The sequence below is a fragment of the Arabidopsis lyrata genome (assembly GCF_000004255.2).
Source record: "Arabidopsis lyrata subsp. lyrata unplaced genomic scaffold ARALYscaffold_1, whole genome shotgun sequence".
NCBI classification, from domain to species: Eukaryota; Viridiplantae; Streptophyta; class Magnoliopsida; order Brassicales; family Brassicaceae; genus Arabidopsis; species Arabidopsis lyrata.
The window spans coordinates 7307913-7327189 of NW_003302555.1; the positions used below are offsets into that span (position 1 = coordinate 7307913).

At 39.6% G+C, this 19277-nt stretch overlaps 2 protein-coding genes across 3 annotated transcripts; both read right to left on the reverse strand.

Moving 5' to 3' along the window:
- Positions 1 to 4: 4 nt before the first annotated feature.
- On the reverse strand, positions 5 to 9892 carry LOC9326288 (transcription initiation factor TFIID subunit 12b). 2 transcript variants are annotated; one of them, XM_021011854.1, is made up of 9 exons: positions 9031 to 9891; positions 8550 to 8762; positions 7457 to 8059; positions 7299 to 7373; positions 7124 to 7202; positions 6956 to 7017; positions 6789 to 6824; positions 6462 to 6698; positions 5 to 242 (listed from the first exon to the last, which is right to left on the reverse strand). In XM_021011854.1, exons 1-8 carry the CDS (start codon positions 9802 to 9804, stop codon positions 6516 to 6518), a joined length of 2025 nt encoding a protein of 674 aa, XP_020867513.1. In that variant the 5' UTR covers positions 9805 to 9891; the 3' UTR covers positions 5 to 242; positions 6462 to 6515. The 2 variants fall into 2 exon arrangements, with proteins under 2 accessions (XP_020867513.1, XP_020867514.1); XM_021011855.1 differs by having other exon boundaries at positions 8 to 242; positions 8550 to 8753; positions 9031 to 9892.
- A 517-nt stretch (positions 9893 to 10409) lies between these two features.
- On the reverse strand, positions 10410 to 19154 carry LOC9329014. The gene is made up of 17 exons (XM_002892906.2): positions 18486 to 19154; positions 18003 to 18402; positions 17846 to 17920; positions 17646 to 17708; positions 17319 to 17507; positions 16534 to 17163; positions 15696 to 16430; positions 15295 to 15576; positions 14937 to 15089; positions 14250 to 14653; positions 13451 to 13922; positions 12923 to 13240; positions 11841 to 12585; positions 11687 to 11745; positions 11042 to 11488; positions 10911 to 10949; positions 10410 to 10782 (listed from the first exon to the last, which is right to left on the reverse strand). Exons 1-17 carry the CDS (start codon positions 18839 to 18841, stop codon positions 10597 to 10599), a joined length of 5553 nt encoding a protein of 1850 aa, XP_002892952.1. The 5' UTR covers positions 18842 to 19154; the 3' UTR covers positions 10410 to 10596.
- Between the last annotated feature and the right edge of the window lie 123 nt (positions 19155 to 19277).

A 19277-nucleotide genomic window follows, 5' to 3' on the forward strand; every position in this document is an offset into this window, starting at 1 on the left:
CAAATGCTGAGTCATCAAAGGGCTAACACTTTCAAGCTTAAAATGGAGTGGACAACTAAAAAATTACAAAAGAGAAAGACAAAAACCCACTAAAGAAGAAGAAATAGTTAGAAAGTCCCACAACTATGAAAAATAACTGTATTATTATTTGATTGCCTATAAGACTCATGAATTATATATATAATACATACAGTTTGACTCCTTGTGCCTTCACTCTCCGTAGATGTGTAAACTCCTGAAACCTAACAAAGCAAAAGTTGAGGACTATAGCCATAAATATGAGTTTTTCTTCTTTATGAAAAATGCTTGTGTAATAATAATGAAGTGTTTGTTATAGAACTTGTTGTTCTTATTGATTAATGAATGAGATTTCGATACATATATATACATGATGAGGGGAGACAAATCCCCATTGGGCTAGTAAACCCTAAAGCCCAAAAGCCCACTAAGTACAATATAGGCCGTCATAAGGAGAATCTTCAAGAACATGGGCATGGGCCTTCTAGGACATGGACATGGGCCTTCTAGAATATTCATAAGGTCCACGGTTATGGAGTCCATCCAACATGTGGTTTATAACACTCCCCCTTGGATGACATAACCGTGTAGATGCCAAAGGATCTCAGTAATACGCTTGGGGATGCTGCCTCATTAAAACCTTACCAGGAAAACCCATTGGGACAAAACCATGGTTAAGGAAAAAGAGTACAGCACGTATTACTCCCCCTGTTTTGGTCATCCCTGCAAGTCCTTAAGTCTCCGCATTCCAATTTGATGCGTGAGCTTCCTCAATGTCGATGTTGGTAATGCCTTGGTAAAGAGATCGGCTGAGTTGTCGCTGGATCGAACTTGTACCACTCGAACTTCTCCATCCCTTTGCAAGTCATGCGTGAAGAAGAACTTTGTTAGAATGTGCTTCGTCCGATCTCCCTTGATGTAGCCGTCCTTGAGCTGAGCGATACAGGCTGTGTTGTCTCCTCATATGATGGTCTTTGATGTTGTAGTAGCTGCGCCTTGAAGAAGGCTGCCTACGTACCCTTGGAAGGGATCAAGCCACACGTAGTTCCTATCTATTGACCATGCCATAATCTGATTTTACCTGCATCAGCAAAACAAACTAAACCAAAGCAAACTAGACCTTCTTTGGTTAGATCAGTATAGAATAAAACCCAAATAAACAAACATAGGAAGAATAGAATTTAAAATTTAACCAAACCTTCCTTCAAACCTTTCTAGTGCCTTTGGGTTGATCATGAACTAAATTTAGGCAAAGGAGGTTCACGGCAAAACATATGTCTGGTCTAGTGTGGCTAGCCAAGTACATTAACGCTCCTATGGCACTAAGGTATGGCACTTCAGGATCGAGAACTTCTTCCTCATCCTTCTTTGGACCGAATGGATCACTATCCAATCCGAGGCTTCTCACCACCATTGGGCTGCTCAATGGGTGGGCCTGGTCCATATTGAATCTCTTGAGTACTTTTTCAGTATATGCCTTTTGATGCACAAGGATTCCATTATTCACGTACTCAAGTTGCAATCCCAAACAGAATTTTGTCTTGCCTAGGTCTTTCATCTCGAATTCTTTCTTTAGATATTTGACTGTTTGGGCGATTTCCCCAGAGGTTCCAAGGATGTTTAAATCATCCACATATACTGCTATTATCACAAACCCTTTGTTTGCAAATTTCTTTATGAAGATACATGGACTGATGGGATCATTCTTATAACCTTCTCTGACTAGGTACTCGCTTAATCTATTGTACCACATGCGTCCACTTTGTTTCAGTCCATAAAGTGATTTGTTCAGCCTTATGCAGTATTGGTCTCGAGACCCTTTCTTATCTTTATCTTTGAGCTCAATACCCTCTGGTAATCTCATATATATCATCCAGTGGACTTATATAAATATGCAGGCATTACATCCATTAGCCGCAAATCAAGTCTTTTTCTTTATATAGCCAGACTTAGCAAAATTTAAATGTCTTAGCATCCACCACAGGGGAGTATGTTTCTTCATAATCTATCCCCGGTCTTTGTGAGAATCCTTGTGCTACAAGCCGTGCCTTATATCTCACGATTTCATTATTCTCATTTCTCTTCTTCACAAAGACCCATTTGTGTCCTACTGGTTTTTACATCGAATGGTGTCCTTAAGGTCGGACCAAACTCATTCCTTTTCTTAATGATTCTTAGCTCCACGTTTTATGGTCTTGTACCATTTAATCAATCAAGTCTTTGAGTGCACTCTAGTATAGACGTGGGCTCCTGATCCTCATTTATATTCATAAATTCAAGTGCTACCTTGCATGCAAAATCATCTTATGTCGACATTTCTTATATGTTCCATTATGTTCCAGACATGATATAATTGATTTGAGATTTATTATGGTCAGGACCTTTAATACTTTGCAGCTTGGCGTCCCAAGCTACATTATATGGTACCTGTACCTTAGAGCCGGCCGGCCTTATCTCCATGTCTGGGATGGTTTCCTTAGTAACCTCGGATTCCTATTGCACCTTTCTTTGATTTTCGAGGATTTTTATCTTTGGAACCTATTGGTCTACCACGTTTCTTTCGTGTGTTAGACTCGGTAGCAATTTCATTGATTCCCTTTTGGATATCAATACGTACTGGTGCATTACAAGCTGGTATGTACGTTTTTGTAACTTTCTTTGGGTCAGCAAAGGAATCTGGCAATTGATTAGCTAGCTTTTCAAATGTATAATCTTATGGACCTCTGATTCTCATGCCAGAGTCCGAGGATCTTGCCAATTTAAGGATGTTTGATTCCATTATATTTCTTTTATTGCTTTACCCAGCTTGTTCGTCTCTCCACCTATAGTAGGAAATTCGGATTCATTCAAATGACAATCCGCGTATCTAGCCTTAAATAGATCACCCGTAGTTGGCTCTAGATACTTAATAATGGTGGGAGAATCAAATCCAACATATATTCCCATCCTCCTTTGAGGTCCCATCTTTGTTTCTATGTGGTGGAGCAATCGGTACATATATGGCACACCCGAAAGTCTTTAGATGGGATATGTCTGGCTCATGACCCATAAGTAATTGGGATGGTGAATATCTATGTTCACTAGATGGCCTTATGCGTATAAGTTCTGATGCATGTAAAACAGCGTGTCCCCAAGCGGCTACTAGGAGCTTCGACCTCATGAGTAATGGTCGAGCTATCAATTGAATTCGTTTAATGAAGGATTCCGCTAATCCATTCTGTGTATGTACATGTGCTACGGGATGTTCCACACTTACTCCCATGGACATACAGTAGTCATTAAACGCTTGGGACGTGAATTCACCGGCATTGTCTAGACGTATAGTCTTAAGCGGAAAATCTGGAAAGTGGGCTCACAGTCTTATTATCTGGGCCAATAACCTAGCAAACACTTGGTTTCTAGTAGATAGGAGACAAACATGCGACCATCTTGTCGATGCATCAATGAGGACCATACATATATCTCCTTGTATCCTTTCCAGAAATTTTAAGGTCTCTTTATTTACCTTAGCCGGTGATGGCCTTATAATGAGTTTCCCTTGTGAACATGCTTCACACGTGAGATTCTTAGGGATAACTCTTTTCTCTCTTAGGGTGTGCCCCTTTGAATTAGTTATTAGTTTACGCATCATACTATGACCCGGATGGCCAAGCCGGTCATGCCATAAAGTGAATTTCTCGATGAACTCTTTGTTCATTGCCATATTAGCTTCGATCATATCGATTTTAGCATAGTAGAGACCAGTGGATAATGCGGGTATAGTCTCTTAGGACTTTCTTATGTCCTTGGATGATCTCAATTATATTTAGGAATTCTTTGTTCCCTTCACCCTTTGTTTCAATATGGAAACCATTCAATCTTATATTTTTGAAACTTGACAAGCTCCTCTTCGAGCTGGGTGAATATAGGGCATCGCTTATTTCAAGATGCGTGCCCTTTGATAAAAGTATATGGGCATGACCATGGCCCTCAATAAGACTAGCTATACCCGCTATGGTGCTAATATTGGCATTTTTCATTATGAGATTTAGGAAAATATCTCTTATCTTTTGTGTGGCTCCACTATCCACCACAATTATGTTCTTGTCCTCGGCCATTTCTTATATGGACAAGAATCATGTTCTAAACATAAAATAATATAAAATAAATTCAAGCAAATAACAATCAATGAACACATAAAATGCAAAGAAAAACATAGAGGTTTTGATGTCGAAGTAAGATTTATCAACTTGATTCTTTTATGCAATCAGAAGTTTCATACTCTATTAGATCATCTTGATCATGTTCACCATCTTTATATACCAAATGGGCTTTAGAATTCTTCCCTTTTACACTCTCTTGATAGAGGTCACAACGGTGTTTGGAAGTCCTACATATCTTAGCCCAATGGTTTCCCATTCCATATCTATGGTATACTCATTTGGTCGAGTGTTGTGGTTTGGAAATACCACATCGTCCTCGCCCTCGACCACGGCCGGAATTGGGTCTACATCCACGGTTATAGTGGTTCCCATGGTCGGATGAGTTATAGTGGCCACAACCACGTCCTTTCAATACCACATCTATGGCATACTCATTTGGTCGAGTGTTGTGGTTTGGAAATACCACATCGTCCTCGCCCTCGACCACGGCCGGAATTGGGTCTACATCCACGGTTATAGTGGTTCCCACGGCCGGATGAGTTATAGTGGCCACAACCACGTCCTTTCCATCCACCACGGTCACGGCCGTGTGGTCTATCACTTTAGACGTGGTTAGATTCTTTGGATTCTTTCTTATCCTCTGCGGCCTTATTGGCATTAGGTAATGGGGTTAATCTATGAGGTCGTAACTCACTGTTTTTATCTGTAAGTCATTATTTTTATTTTTTTTTTCATCTAGCAATAGACTCATCCACGGACTTATAGTCCTGGATTATGAGACTCTCAATAAGATGGTGGCTAATATTGTCTTGTATCTATCTTTCTCTCTTGGCATTCTTGCCTTATTAGATACATTCACCAAGTCCTTTTGACTTTAGGATAATCTTAGTATCCATTGCCCATTTTAAAATAATTATCTCCTAAGAAATTTAGGGCAGTAAAGTACAAGTTGTAATTCAACATCTACAAGGAAAAGTTTTGAGTCAAAATCATGTAATCGTTAGTGTCATGCGGTATTTGAGACCGAACCATGAATCGATTTACTTAGGGATTTGACTTTCCTCTTTTGCTTAGGATTAGATTTCCTCTTTTTATTAGGATTAACTTTTCCTTTTCCTTTTTAGGATTTACTTTCCTCTTTACTTTAGGATTAATTTTCCTATTTCACTTATGATTTTAGATTTTAAGATTTCCTATTTTAATTAGGATTTTAAGGTTTCCTAGATTTTAGGGTTTCCTATTTTATTTAGGATTTTAGGTTTTAGGGTTTTGAGATTTCTTTTAGGATTATCTTTTCTAAGTTTTCTAGGGTTCATGCAATTTTAGTTTTAGGGTGTTAAGCATGTAATCAATCAAAGGAGCAAACAATCTAACAACCTAAACAATCTCAATCAAGCCGATTTAAACTTATGGAATTTTTTTGGATTAGATTCGTTTTAGGTTTTAGGTTTTTAGACCTTTAAAGTTTCGGTTATTAGCTTATGTATTTTCGTTTTGCGATTTTAGGTTTAGACAATTAAAACTTCTCTAGCAACTTAGGCGAGTTTAGCTTAAGCGATAATCAACTTTTTCTAGCAACCTGAACGAGTCAAACAATCGAGCAAACAAGCAATCGGATCAAACAAGCAATCAAATCATACAAGCAAAGCAATCACTTAATCAATCATCATTCGTTTTAGGGTTTCTCTTTGCTTAACTTTCAAGTTCAATTGTTGGTTCTTTAGCTTTAGGGTTTTGATGTTACCTTTCACCTTATGGGGTTGTATGGACTAGAACCGGGAGCTAAAGACCTCGGTAACTCACGCTGCTGCAACGAACCGCAAACAGTACCACGATGAACAGTACCACGATGAACAGTGCCGCGATGAACAGTACCCGCGATGAACAGTGCGGCGATGAACAGTACGGCGATGAACAGTACGGCGATGAACAGTACGGCGATGAACAGTACCGAGATGAACAGTGTCGGCGATGAACAGTGCCGCGATTTTTAGGGTTAGGGTTTTAGGGTTTTCGTTAAGAGCAAGTCGTGCTGATAACGTGTTATAGAACTTGTTGTTCTTATTGATTAATGAATGAGATTTCGATACATATATATACATGATGAGGGGAGACAAATCCCCATTGGGCTAGTAAACCCTAAAGCCCAAAAGCCCACTAAGTACAATATAGGCCGTCATAAGGAGAATCTTCAAGAACATGGGCATGGGCCTTCTAGGACATGGACATGGGCCTTCTAGAATATTCATAAGGTCCACGGTTATGGAGTCCATCCAACATGTGGTTTATAACAGTGTTTACCAAGATGATGAACATAGCAGTGAGAGCTGGCTCAGGCTTTCATATTCAAGTCCTTTAGTATCGTGTCATATGTTGTAATATGTGAGGACCGGATGTTTGCGAAACCAATTGATCTGAACTTGGGGATGGTCTTAAGAGATGATTTGGACCATTTGGGTTCACCATCACTTGTCTAATAGTTTCCTTGGAATTGCTTGCATTCGTCTCTGCTTTTGAGGATTCTAGTAATGCACGCACCTGGCGAAGCAACACATAGAAGAAACTTGAGAGAGAGGTCCATAAATTCGACTGTACACAAAGAGATGTTTGGAAAATCATTTAGCTTACCATTGCAAGTCGCTTCTTGTGGAGATCAGTTGGTACCTGCAAGTTGTTAACTTGAGATCAATATCTGGCAAACTCATGTTCTTTTTCTTTTCTTTTATTGGACATTGCGGTGATGCACATTCACATATACTATGTTCTTGAAGAGTTTCAAAATGAAAATTACTTACAGTTTTTGTTTGGCGTTTATTATCACTTGAGAATCCAGGAATTGTCAAGTGCAAGTTTTTCTCTGCATGAATTATAACCCAAGAAACAGCAAAATTAGTAACGATAGCAACTACATATATTCCACATTGAACAGAGCTTATCACCCAAATTAAAGTTTGAGTACAGACCTAGGTGGAGTAATATATCCTTGGGCTCCAATACGGATGATTTACGATGCTTAGCCAAGCTACATGCAAAAGATGTCACCTGCAATGAAGTATATGTAAAATAGAGGTAGCTTTCAACAAAGCTGTAAAGCAAAAAACTGAAGTTAATACTAAATAATTGATATTAGCTTCTAACCGAATCAATGAAGTCATCTGCCACCTCCAAAAGGAGGTCTTCAACATCAGGATCCAATTTAGCATGTACATCCACCTGAGCATAATGAGACATATTTTTAAAGGACGATGAACAGAATAAGATAGAAACAAGCTATAGAGTTCAAGAGGGACAATCACCTGCGAAACCAGATCCTGTATCTTCCTTTTACCAAGGAGTTGGTTTGTTGCATCTGTTCCTTGGCTTGAGCTACCACCTGGTGTTGTTGTACCCGATTGTGTAGCATCTGGTTGTGAACCCGTTAAACTGACAGATTTTTGTCCTGCATGACTCGACATCCTTGGAGATGGCTGTTGTTGATTAATCTGCATTTGCTGTTGTTGTTGCTGCTGCATCTGCTGTTGTGGTTGCTGCTGTATTTGTTGCTGCATCTGTTGTAGTTGTTGTTGGGAATGGGAATGGTTCATCTGCGACTGGCCTAATTGTGATTGTTGCTGCTGCTGTTGTATTATCTGTGATAACTGCTGCTGATTCAAGGACATAGAAGATTGATGTAACTGAGGAGAGGGCAGTTGTTGTTGCTGCTGCTGCTGTAAGAGTAGAGCCTGCCTTTGACTCGGTTGGAGGCGAAATGAATTGGGGCTCGTTATTCCCGACATTTGCTTCAGCCATTGCTGCTGTGACAAGGAGTTTTGCATCATGCCAGCTTGTCCATTCTGGGCCAAACCCGATAGCTGAGGATTCATAAATGCGAGAGAAGATGTTCTCTGGAGGTTCTGGACCTACACAGGGGATTACAAAAAGTTACCAAGTGATGAGGATACATGAGATATTACGTAACTCTATTTTTTACTTGAAGAGAAAGAAACACATGCTTACAAAAGGAGCAGGAATTTGCAATTTGCACAACATAAATGTATTCGTACCTCTATAGATATATATATGTCAGATTTTAGAATACATGGTAAATCTGTCAAATTTAAGAATCATTCCAGCGTCATTCAGGTATTTTAGTTGCCAATTACAGATATTGGAAAAGACTTTGCAAGCCAATATTAAGTGATTGATTAAACTAGCAAAACCTCATGGATCAGTTTACTTTAAACTGTGCAACAAGAAGTCAAAAGAAGTGAAAGGATCCAACACGAGAATTCATTTGTATCTATGAGCCACAAGATATAACAAAAGTAGCTAATGAAAAAGTTCACAACGTGAGAGAAAGAAGTGTAAGTAAGTAAGCCCGAAAGCTCATACGACTTTTTAAACTCATACCTGAGGTGAAGTAAGAGCGTTTTGCTGTGACAATTGCTGTCTCATCTGGCCCGGGTTGATTCGCTGCTGCGCATAGAGAGCAGGGTTGCCTCTCATCTGCGAGGTCAAATTGAGTGATCCCATCATTCCCATTGCTTGCATCCCTTGTAACTGTTGTCCAGAACTTCCCGGATGAAACTGCGAACCTTGAACCAGGCCAGATTTCTGCCTCGGCTACAACGGAAAGCTCATTTGTCTCAGAATAAAGAAAGTGATTTTGTTCACACAAATAGGAGAAAGAAACTGCAGAATTTAACCCTATTCATATCAACAAAAGCAATTGCAAGTCTCCATCACAATACTTGTTATCAGCTTTATTATCACAATTCACAAGCTTAAGATTCAATTCAAAATCGAAAGCAAATACATAAAAAGCTACAATTTGATCAAAAAAAGAAATATATTTATATATAGTAAACAGAGTAAAGTAAGAATGTGGTACCGAAGCTGCCAATAATTGGGGCTGAATATTCATCTGAGCTGAGCCAGCTGCACCGTTAAGCATTGGCAAGTGACCGCTTTGGCCAACTAAAGCTGCTCTGGACATATTAGGGTTAACCATCTGCTGATTCTGCTGGCTCTGTTGAACTGAACCTGAGCCACCAAAGTTCATGGTTCCGTACAATCCAGCTTGCTGCCTCAAAACGTTGCCGTATTGACCTTGATGTTGCTGCTGCTGTTGTTGTTGTTGCTGAATTTGGCTCAGGCGAGAGATAGAAGGAGATCGCTGAAGAGATTGAGGTATTTGGTAATTGGACATTGGGATTTGCTGTGAAGTCATGTGTTGTTGTTGTTGTTGCTGAAGAATCTGTTGCTGCTGCTGCGATAATTGCGGAATCGGAGATGAAGAGATTTGGTGCATAATCTGTTGTTGAGACAATTGGTTAGTCTGTGTTTGCTGATCTAGAGAGGAAGAAGGATGAGAGAGGGGAGAAGGCGACGGGATCTGAGCTCCGACGGCTGGGTTCGAAGTAGGGTTGGGAGACGAGATGATAGGTTGCGAATTGTTCTGAATTACAACACCTTCGGTGGTAGTTACAGTCATAGCCGGAGACGCAGCGGAATTAACAGAATTGGAAACCGGAGCTGTCATGAGTTGTTGTTGTTGCGATGATGATGGAGGTAAAGGAGCAGAAGATGCAGGAGAAGGTTCCATGGGATTAGGAGATTGAAGAGATTTCGGTGACAGAGACGATGAAGGAATTGGTTCCGCCATTAGAAGAAACCCAGGTGTGAAGAACAAGGTCTATTATGAGAGGGGTTTTGTTAATTTTCCCCAGAATTTTTTTGACCGAGAAAAATATCGTCTTTTGTTTGTTGATCTCTCGGTGGTAAAAAGAATCTCAGCCGTACACGTCAGTAGATTTAACGGAAGATGATCGAAAAGAATGGATAGATAGATAGATACTTTGTACTGAACTGTGTTTCGTTATTTCACATAACTGCTCTAAACACTTTTTACAATTTCTTTTCTCCATTTATTACATCAAATACCACATCAAAAGTCAAACAGTTTCGTTACTGAAAGCGATGATAATAGTTTGCAGTATTTTCATGTTTTCTGGTATTTCACTTGTTTTTTTAGTTATGTCTTTCAATTTACACAGCTCATTTATATATTTTGTCTCTTGATTCTGCATGATTCTAACCTTAAATTATTTGGTTAACTTACTAAACTACAACAACTAGAAGGAAATAATCAACATCCTGTTGACTTGATCATTTAATTTATTCTTATTTCTAGAAACTTTTTACCAACTTTCAATCATCAATTTTTGTAGTCACTGCGATGATTGAAAGTTTTTTTTAATGGTCAAGGGATATGAATCCAGCACCATTAATCTAGAAAGAGAATTAATCATCAGACCAACCATCACACCTACATACAAATACAAGAAAGTGTGGACTTTCAAATCACAAACCTATATAATAATTTCCCACATAACATTAATAATTTATTGCATCGACTTTTGGACTGAACTAGAGAGACAGAGAGATTTTACAAATATTACAAGGCAAAGAGTCCCTTGGAGTTGGCAAACAAGTGTTTGCGGCGGATAAGCTCCGGTTTACTAGGACCTGTTGAAACAAGACCGGCTAACAGAGACGGAGGACCGTTGAATTTCGTTTGCACCATTTCCCTCACTTTCATATACCCGTCCAGTGTCATCAACTCCAGAAGCTTTCTACAGCTCTGAGATTCAAAAACAGTTACAGAATGTTATCAGAGAGCAAACACAGTCCTCCGTATATAGACACCAGACAAACAGCTTTAGGAGAGGATGTTTAGGGTTTATGATACACAAGGAGATTGTATATTACCTGAGGATTTAGTATGTCCATTAGGTTTATTATCTCGTCCTGCCACGCATGGTTGTTTCAATTAGTATTTTCATAGAGCTCGAAACCATGATGGCAAAAACTTATTGGGTGGAAAATGGACAAGTATTTACCTCTGGTATACCGGGATTTTGCATCACGGTACCAAGAACACGCCGAACTAGTCCATCAAATACAACTTTATTTATTGACCCATCTGCGTTTACCCATGGAAATATAGGCACAGGTGACTTCTCAGAAGTTGATTCCTTTGTTTCACCTTCAATACCCGTTCCAAAAGTAACAGATGGAGCTTTGATAGATGCTTCGTGCAAACAGCTCGTTTGAGCCATTTCAGGAAGGTTAAGAATAGTAACCTTGTGAACGCTATTCCCAGTGACATGCTCTCGCTCGTCCTGTGAAATAACATCTTTTGACCTATGTTCCCCAACAGCTCTCTCTAGGTAGTTCACTGGTAGAGACTGTTGACCTTTTTGGGAAGTTCCATCCTCCTCCAATGTCAAGAAGTACTTTGATCGGTAGAAGGAATGGACAACACGGAAATTATTATAGCCATTTACCTGAGTAAGATATTGTCTGGTTAACAAGTTACTTGTAAAACGATGTAACATGAAGAGAGTTCACAGTCCAGGAAAGTAAAATGATGTAAAATGAACAGGGTTCACAGTCCAGGAAAGTAAAACTAGTAAACCAAGCACTGCAACTTTCTTCTTAATAAAGGCAACAGTGTTTGTAAAATAAGAGATAATAAGACAAACCTTCAAAGCTACCCCAAATGTTTGAAGTACATCTACAATGCAGTCACAAGTTTCTTGGCCTGATGAATACACAAAGGTTAAATAACAACACTGAAGGAGGTCACCAGCACATGCAAAAGTAGAAGCCTGTTAAAAAGGTTTGCCTGATGCTTACTTGGGATATCAATAAGACGGTGGACTTCTTCAATGCTCAGACCTTGGTCACCAGCCTTCTGAAGGGCATTGGAAACGGTTTCAAAAACCCTGAATAAACTCACTTCCTCATCTGCTGATTCGGACATAATACTACTAGTAAAATTGGCCATCGCTTGCCATGGAGAATCACCTAGACTGCTTGGTATGACAGTAGAACCTGTAGAGTTGAAAAGTTCTTTTATGTCATCAGAATCAGAGCCACTATTCGTTTCTCTCCACTTGAAATGAAGTTCACCAGTGCGAGAGTCATCATCCTTAAACAACTCTATTGCATTAGCTGTTGGTAGAGTTGCACGACAAACAGATACTGCTATACCAGGGAAACCCTTTTCCTTTCGGAAGTTGATTTCACCTTCACCTAGTAGCTTTAATTTCTTAGCACTATCAGCTTCAGATTCTTCTATGTCATCAGCTCTACGTTTTAAACCTCTTCGATCTCCAGGCTCTCCAACACCTTCTTCAGGCAAGGATACAGATATAGAAAGTTCACCAGAAGAAACCAATGAAAAGAAATTTAAAATATCGCCACATTGCAAATCTGAAGTAAGAGCGACTCCCCCAGCCATAAGGTCTCTTTCATGATCGAGAAGCCAACTGGAAAACTTGGCTGCTCTTGTCCCAGTATTAACTGGGAATGGAGACTTCGAAATACTATGCAAGAAGTTTTGAGAAAGCACAAATGGCTGTCCACCACTTCCACCAACCTGGAACGTTCCCATAAAAATGATGACTTTTCAATGAGGTAACAAATAAGCTTGATTCAAAATGAAATATCAAAGTGAGGTAAAGAAAAACTGTTTCTTATTTGCCATCTCATCCAAACATCAAGCATGCACATTATGTGGTTTTGACAGCAACACCAAACCACAAAAAAAAGGAAGAAAAGATGATACTTGAAAGTTAACATGCATGCTATTGAAATAGAGCTTCACATGTACACTCCTATGCCTCTTCATACAACTGATAAGCAATTAAGCATATAACAAAAGGCAGAAGCCAGAAATTTTAACCCAGCAAAAGGAAAGTTATAGGTAATTTTACCAGGAATTTTTTGTCTCGGAGGTAGCTATAGGCTGTAAAGAGGTCTCGCTCTGAATAACGTCTTAAGGTATCTTCCAGCAAATTTGGCATACCAGGTGCAGTAGGCATGCTCAGAAAGACAAGCTTTAACAGTTCTGCAGCAGTAGAAACTGCCAGAGATTTCCGTACTTGTATACTACCGTTGTCCTTTTCATCTAAAGGCTTAATAGTTTGATGAAGACGATAATGTCCAGATCGTCGAGATGTATCTTTAACTTGATCCACAGTCACATTTTGAATGTCCTCTGAGTAAATCGCAGGTGGAACCATATCACTCCCCTGCGAATTCATAGTTTTCGTTTATCATAAATTGCCAAAAGCAAAAGAACCACTGAAATTAAGACCTTCCAGATCAGGGTGAATGAGATGGTCCATGTTTCCAGTAAAATTATGTATGAAGGGTTGTAGCAATAAGAGTGAAACATCACAGTAAGGTGAAGAAATTGTGGGGATGATGTCAAACGAAAGAAAAGTAAGCAAAGGAAGCACCTCATCAACTATATCTCTGTTTGACCATTCCCGAGAGCCAGGCTTCGTCCGTTTAGGGGCCACCAGTTTAGCCATCTTCTTGAGATCAAGAACATCATTAAAGGCTTGACTTATACTCTTTTCATTGAAGTCATCCCATTTTTCTTCATCAAAACATATATCTTTACCATGCTCAACAGAACCAGGATCCGTTCCGTCAATCGCCGGGGATAAATATCTAACAAGAACATGTGACCTGTTGCTCTCGGGTAAACACTTCTGTTTCGTCTCTAGATGTCTTGCATAACGCTCACTGAGCAGATTGCAAAGCTTCATGATCGCCTTCCGAAATTTATCATTCTTCATCAATATTTGAATCCGTCGCTTGCAAGCTAAATGTGGGGCAGGCAGTTCTGGAACTGAAGCCCAGATTACTCCATGAAATTTCGCCCCAAGAGCTGCGCGGTGTCTAACATATTGACTCAACAATTTCCTGACCAGAAAATACTGGTGTCAGTGGTGCAAATCAATCAGATATAATAAAATAGTTAAAGATAGGAGAAGGTTAAAAGAATGAACGACTGAACACTCAATCATATGGAAGTTAGTTGACAAAAAAAAAGTATGAATTCATTGGCATTGATTCAGTAAAGGAACTCCCAAGGTATTGGCCCTCCTCTAAGGCATGACTTACCTGAAGAGAAACTCCTAAAACCAACATTACATTGGACGTTTAGAATGAGAACCGATTTGATATATGAACAGCATTCATATAAACATATAGATACACTACTGAACTTTCATTGGATGTGTCAAGTACCTGTCTGCCTCATCTGTCCACGAAAATCTTTGTGAAGGAGTTGCTGTGGTCTTTGAACTTGCGTACTGGTTGATAATAGAAGAACACTGGCCTTCATCTTCAGCAAGATCCCTTATCTCTGCATTTTCTTGTAGATTATGCTCCTGATGCATCGGAATGGGGGTTTGGTCCTCTTCTAATGAATTTTGAAAATTCTCACTATTTGAGGCATTAATGGCATCTGAATTCAGAACCATTTCTTCATCTACTATTATGGATCTGACACCTTCTCCTGTAGTCTTTACGATAGTTTCTCTTTTTCTTTTCCCGGAAGATGAAGAAGGGCTATTATCTATAGCAAAATTTTTATCTTTTGATTTGGACTTCACGCGTCTTCCATGCTTCGCATGATAGACATGCATAACCTGGAGTACGCAACCAAAAACTATTAGCTACCTCACCCAATAAAACGAGGAACAAAAGAGAACTTTCAGGTCAGTCTCTGATTGTGGACCAGAGATGAGAAAGCTTTAAATCCAAAATCAACCTGAAACATTGAAGAAATCAAGAGTCGGCATGATCTCTAAGATCAAGGACAATAAGAAAATTATTTGGCAAAGTAACACCTGGTCTCAAATACTAATTTTTCCTAATAATTAGGCAGGTGACCTAGACAATATATACAGCACACACAAAACATATCTTTACCTGCTCTAAGGTCAGGTTCAGATCCTTAGCAATCTTCTCACACTCTTTGAATGAGAGTTTTTCCTTCTCATCGATTGCAATGCGCTGTAAGAGCTTAGCACGCTGTTCTGTTGTCATGACACGATCTGAGGCCCAAGAGCGGAAACGAAAAACCTAGAAGAACTGACTGTTAGAAACAGTTTTCTGAATATCTAACATAACAGGCAGATGGAAAGTATTGTCACAGGAAAAAAAAACAGCAGACAGAGATATAAGCGTAACACACATACAAATTTTAAGTTGGTTATAATATTTTGGTTTCATGGACTCAATTGTATCTATATAATAAGCCATAATATAAAAAGATCAAGCTTTATACCTCTTGAACAACAGATCCCGGAAATGCTAGCTTAGCAGCTCTATGATCGGCAGCAGCATAGCAATACTCTAAAGTTAGCCAGTATTCATCAACAGCATCTCTATTTGATAGAATAAAGTCATGCCGAATACGTGGACGAAAATCAAGATACATAACATTGGATGTAGCAGCAACAAACACAGGTTCCTCTATATAGGGCTTAAGCTCCATTGCATGGGTTAGATTAGCATGCTTCTCCTCAATTTCATCGCGTCTGAGTCTACTGCTTACCATCTGAATCAACTACAAAATAAAAATAAGCACAGGCAATAGAATCATTCATTTTCTGAACTGCACACACACTTCTCCGAAATACGTACCGACATAAAGTACTTGAGGTTATACTTAATTATTAATAATACCTTCAACCGGCGTAAGATATCAATAAGCATCGATAATCTCCCAGTTGCAAGAGTATCCATTAGAAGCTTATACTCTTCGCCAGGAAGCTCAGAAAGACGCATAACCTGTTTGCATTTCTTCATCATATCATCGGCTTTCTGAGTAGATCCAACAACTTGTAAAAATAGTTCGAGTGGCATGGCTTTAAAAGCATCTTCAAGTGCAAACAAATTGTCAAATTTCTGATCATGTATAGACGAAAAAGCATTGTCCCAGCTAGGCAAAGAACTAAAATAGTCCCAAAGGAAACAATGTAGGAGCTTCACACGAACCATCTTTGCAAGCACAAACCCATTGGCTCGCATGGCTCCTGATTTGCTAGCACGCGCATCCAAATCTACATTTGTTTGACCTCTCTGAACGTCATTCAATATTGGAATTAGCTCGTTGCTTTTCCTCTTCGATAAGTTCTGGCCACGGAGTCCCAGTTCAAAAGACCTAATCCTATCATGAATTTCACCAACTATGTCCCGAGTCAAACTTTGAACAGATGGATGAAAAACTACCACAGAGCTACGATTGCGACCACAATTAGTAACATTTGGGACACTAATGTTCATGCAATTGCAGAGTCCTTCTTCTTGAAGCCTGTTTAGAATTCTGTCAATGGTTTTCCTATCCACTTTGGAGCTCCTGTCCTTCTCAAGACTGAGCAGCCATTTATGTAGCTCGGCTCTTACAACAAACTTCTCCTCCTTTGGCCAGCCCAGAAAGAAGAAACAATTAGTCAGTTGGAAGGGAAAAAGAAGGAGAAATAAATTATGGCATGCAACATCGATAAAAGAGAACAGTAAGTACATTTAAGCGCTCAAGTATTCTCCGCTCTCTTCGAGAGTTTTCAACAGTAATCGGCTGAGGTTGGTGCACCTTCGGTTTAGCTGGCTTCGGTAGAGCGAGATAGTTCGTTTCTGACAAAGCCAAATCAGGGGACCCCATTGCAGTATTAACAACCTTATCACAGATCTCATGGAATGATTCTTGTAAGTTACGGCGTGTAAGGACATTTCTTCTTTTGGCATTAGATGGAGAACAATCAGGAACTCCTGAATTGCTTTCAGAATCAGTTAACCTTCCAGGTGTAGCAAAGTGGAGAACTCCTGAATTGTTTTCAGAATCAGTTAACCTTGCAGGTGTAGCAAAGTCAGTATCAGAAATTGCAAGACTGTGTTCGATGGAGGTCTGAGCCAATCCACCAGTATCATGAGGTGTGCCAAAATCATTAGTCGATACATTATTTTCCCAGCTACGATTTTCAACTTTCTCAGGAAACAGATCAGAACACTCGGACCCAGCATTACCAGAAGTCCAAACACGAAATACTCTAGTCTTCTTGTGGCTTTCTGCCTGTATATGCATCCCAACTCTTAAACAAATACTATAAAGCCGAGAGTAGCTCTTCTTCTTGTCAATTCCAAGTCTTTCACATACCTGGTAAAAATAATAATTTAAGACACATTGTAGCTCCCCAATTTCTTTTTCAAAAAATTCAGTCAAAGACATTAGGAATACCAAAAAGATTACGACTCTTTCAAGTAAGTAATTTTCTCCGAAAAAACTGTAAGCCAAACCCATCAAATGAATACCTCCATCACAGCCAAGCCTTTCGATCCTTCAGCATCAACCATATCATAAATTTGATTATCTATTGGAAGCTCCAAAGTTTGTTCTGTTCTTTGAATACTCCTTCCGAATTTTAGGAGATGTTTTTTCCCAGAGTAGTTATTAAAATCTTTTGCTGAAAATCTTTTTAACAAACGGAGGCATCGTTCAACCTGCAGAAAGAACAATCCACATAAAAATCAGTTTTACAGCCAAACAAAACAGATCAGAAATGCTAAATAACGGCAATTGGCAACCATATGTGGTGAAATGTATTTAAATGATGGAATGCAATGCAGATTATAGTTCACCTTATTGTTCACCACAGCATCAAACTCCTCTACTACATGAGAATCTGTCAACCGGCGACAAACCTGATGTAATCCAAAAGAAAAAAAATGAGTTAAATTGGCAAAGTGTTGAAAGTCTGTTTTTCCTTCCAAATTTGCTTGGAAATATTTCAGTTCCAAGTGAATGAAAAGTTAGATGAAAAGAAAAAATATATATTTACACTTCTCCAAGCTCTATGCCTTGAATGTGATCCCAAATAACCAAGGTCTTGCTTAATGTCCGAGACGACTAGAACCTGCACTACAAGAAAATGAGTATAGAGCAAGAACGCTCGAGCTTTGATAAAAAAAATAAAGAAATGATTTGTACTCACTAACCTTCTCGTTAGCTTCTTCAAGCTTATCACAAATTGCCTTCATTGCTGGTAGAAAATCTTTAATGAGCGTATCCTCTTTTGTACTTTCCGATAGTAGACTATCTCCGGCTGGAGTAACCTCATGCTCCATCATTGGTGTCTCCGACAAAGAGTCCTCTTTGCAAATTTCAAACCTCTGCTGAGAACCCAAAGGCTTGGCGTAACGACTTAAGTAAATCATATTGGTGCTAATGCATGAAGTGGTTTTGGAATCCCCTTCGCCATCAACTTCCTTTGTTCTCACAATCGCTGGTTGCTTAACAACTAAACCTCGAGACTCAAGGTGCTTCACAATATAGAAGAAGTTCCTACCTTCGATACCAAACTCTTTAGCAAGCAGATTTTGTGCAACTCCATTGGCTCTGCATCAAACACATACAACATACTATTATACGAGCTCGAACTCTTAAGAGTAGCTAGAAGAGAAAATTGAATTTGCACTTACCGAGCAACAGCAAGCCGCTCAAGAACACGACGCTGAATAGCGGAAATAGTCGTGTTATTGGACTGAGCATCGTACAAGCCCACGAAGTTACCTCGGAGCTTCTCATTTGCGACGATTCTCAAATCTAGCCTTAATGCTTCTTCCAGCTGTTGAATGGAAGCATCAGATGGTTCGTACACAGTGTTCTTCGCCTTGAACTGGAGCTGAGGGACGGCGAGAAGATTTCTCCAGACATGAGCCTTGACGGAAGGAGAAAGAGGAGGAGGAGAGAGCCTTGACCAGAGAGAAACGAGAGGGATCCCTGTATTTCCCTGACAACAGATTTCCTCCAGTGTTGTGCATACAATCGAATCCATTTCTCATCATCCAAAAGGTACTCCGTTAGGTTTAGGTCAACGGAAAATCTTTCGCCGTTAAATTAGTCAGTCAGCCGATTTCCCGGCGACACGAAATTCTCGCCGGAGAGGTGTCGGAATTTATAGATTTGGAAGATGGCGGGATCAGAGGACGATCGAAGAGAAAGATAATCGAGTTCTTGGTGACGGGATCGATCTCGAGGAACTGCGAAAATAATTACGAGGTGATTAGGGGTTGAGACGATGAAGTGACGAGAATGCCCCTACGTCAGCAAGTTAAACATAGATTCCTTACACATCTAAACTACGTGCCGTTTTATTTGAGATTGAAACGACATGTTGTTTAAGCGAATTAGGTACAAACAGCACGAAACTCTTCCGGGTCGGGTCAGAATGGTTCGATCCAGATGTCTGGCTTCTCTAACCTCCGTATCTC

Excerpts from the sequence above, each read along its gene's own strand:
- LOC9326288 (XM_021011854.1), bottom strand. The coding sequence starts at position 9,804 with ATGGCGGAACCAATTCCTTCATCGTCTCTGTCACCGAAATCTCTTCAA. Across the intron at positions 7,374-7,456 it reads TACAGGATCTGGTTTCGCAG|GTGGATGTACATGCTAAATT; the intron begins GTGATTGTCCCT and ends CATTATGCTCAG. Across the intron at positions 6,699-6,788 it reads ACAAGAAGCGACTTGCAATG|GTGCGTGCATTACTAGAATC; the intron begins GTAAGCTAAATG and ends TTGCTTCGCCAG.
- LOC9329014 (XM_002892906.2), bottom strand. The coding sequence starts at position 18,841 with ATGGATTCGATTGTATGCACAACACTGGAGGAAATCTGTTGTCAGGGA. Across the intron at positions 18,403-18,485 it reads GAGCGGCTTGCTGTTGCTCG|AGCCAATGGAGTTGCACAAA; the intron begins GTAAGTGCAAAT and ends TGTTTGATGCAG. Across the intron at positions 10,950-11,041 it reads AAAATCCCGGTATACCAGAG|GACGAGATAATAAACCTAAT; the intron begins GTAAATACTTGT and ends CATGCGTGGCAG.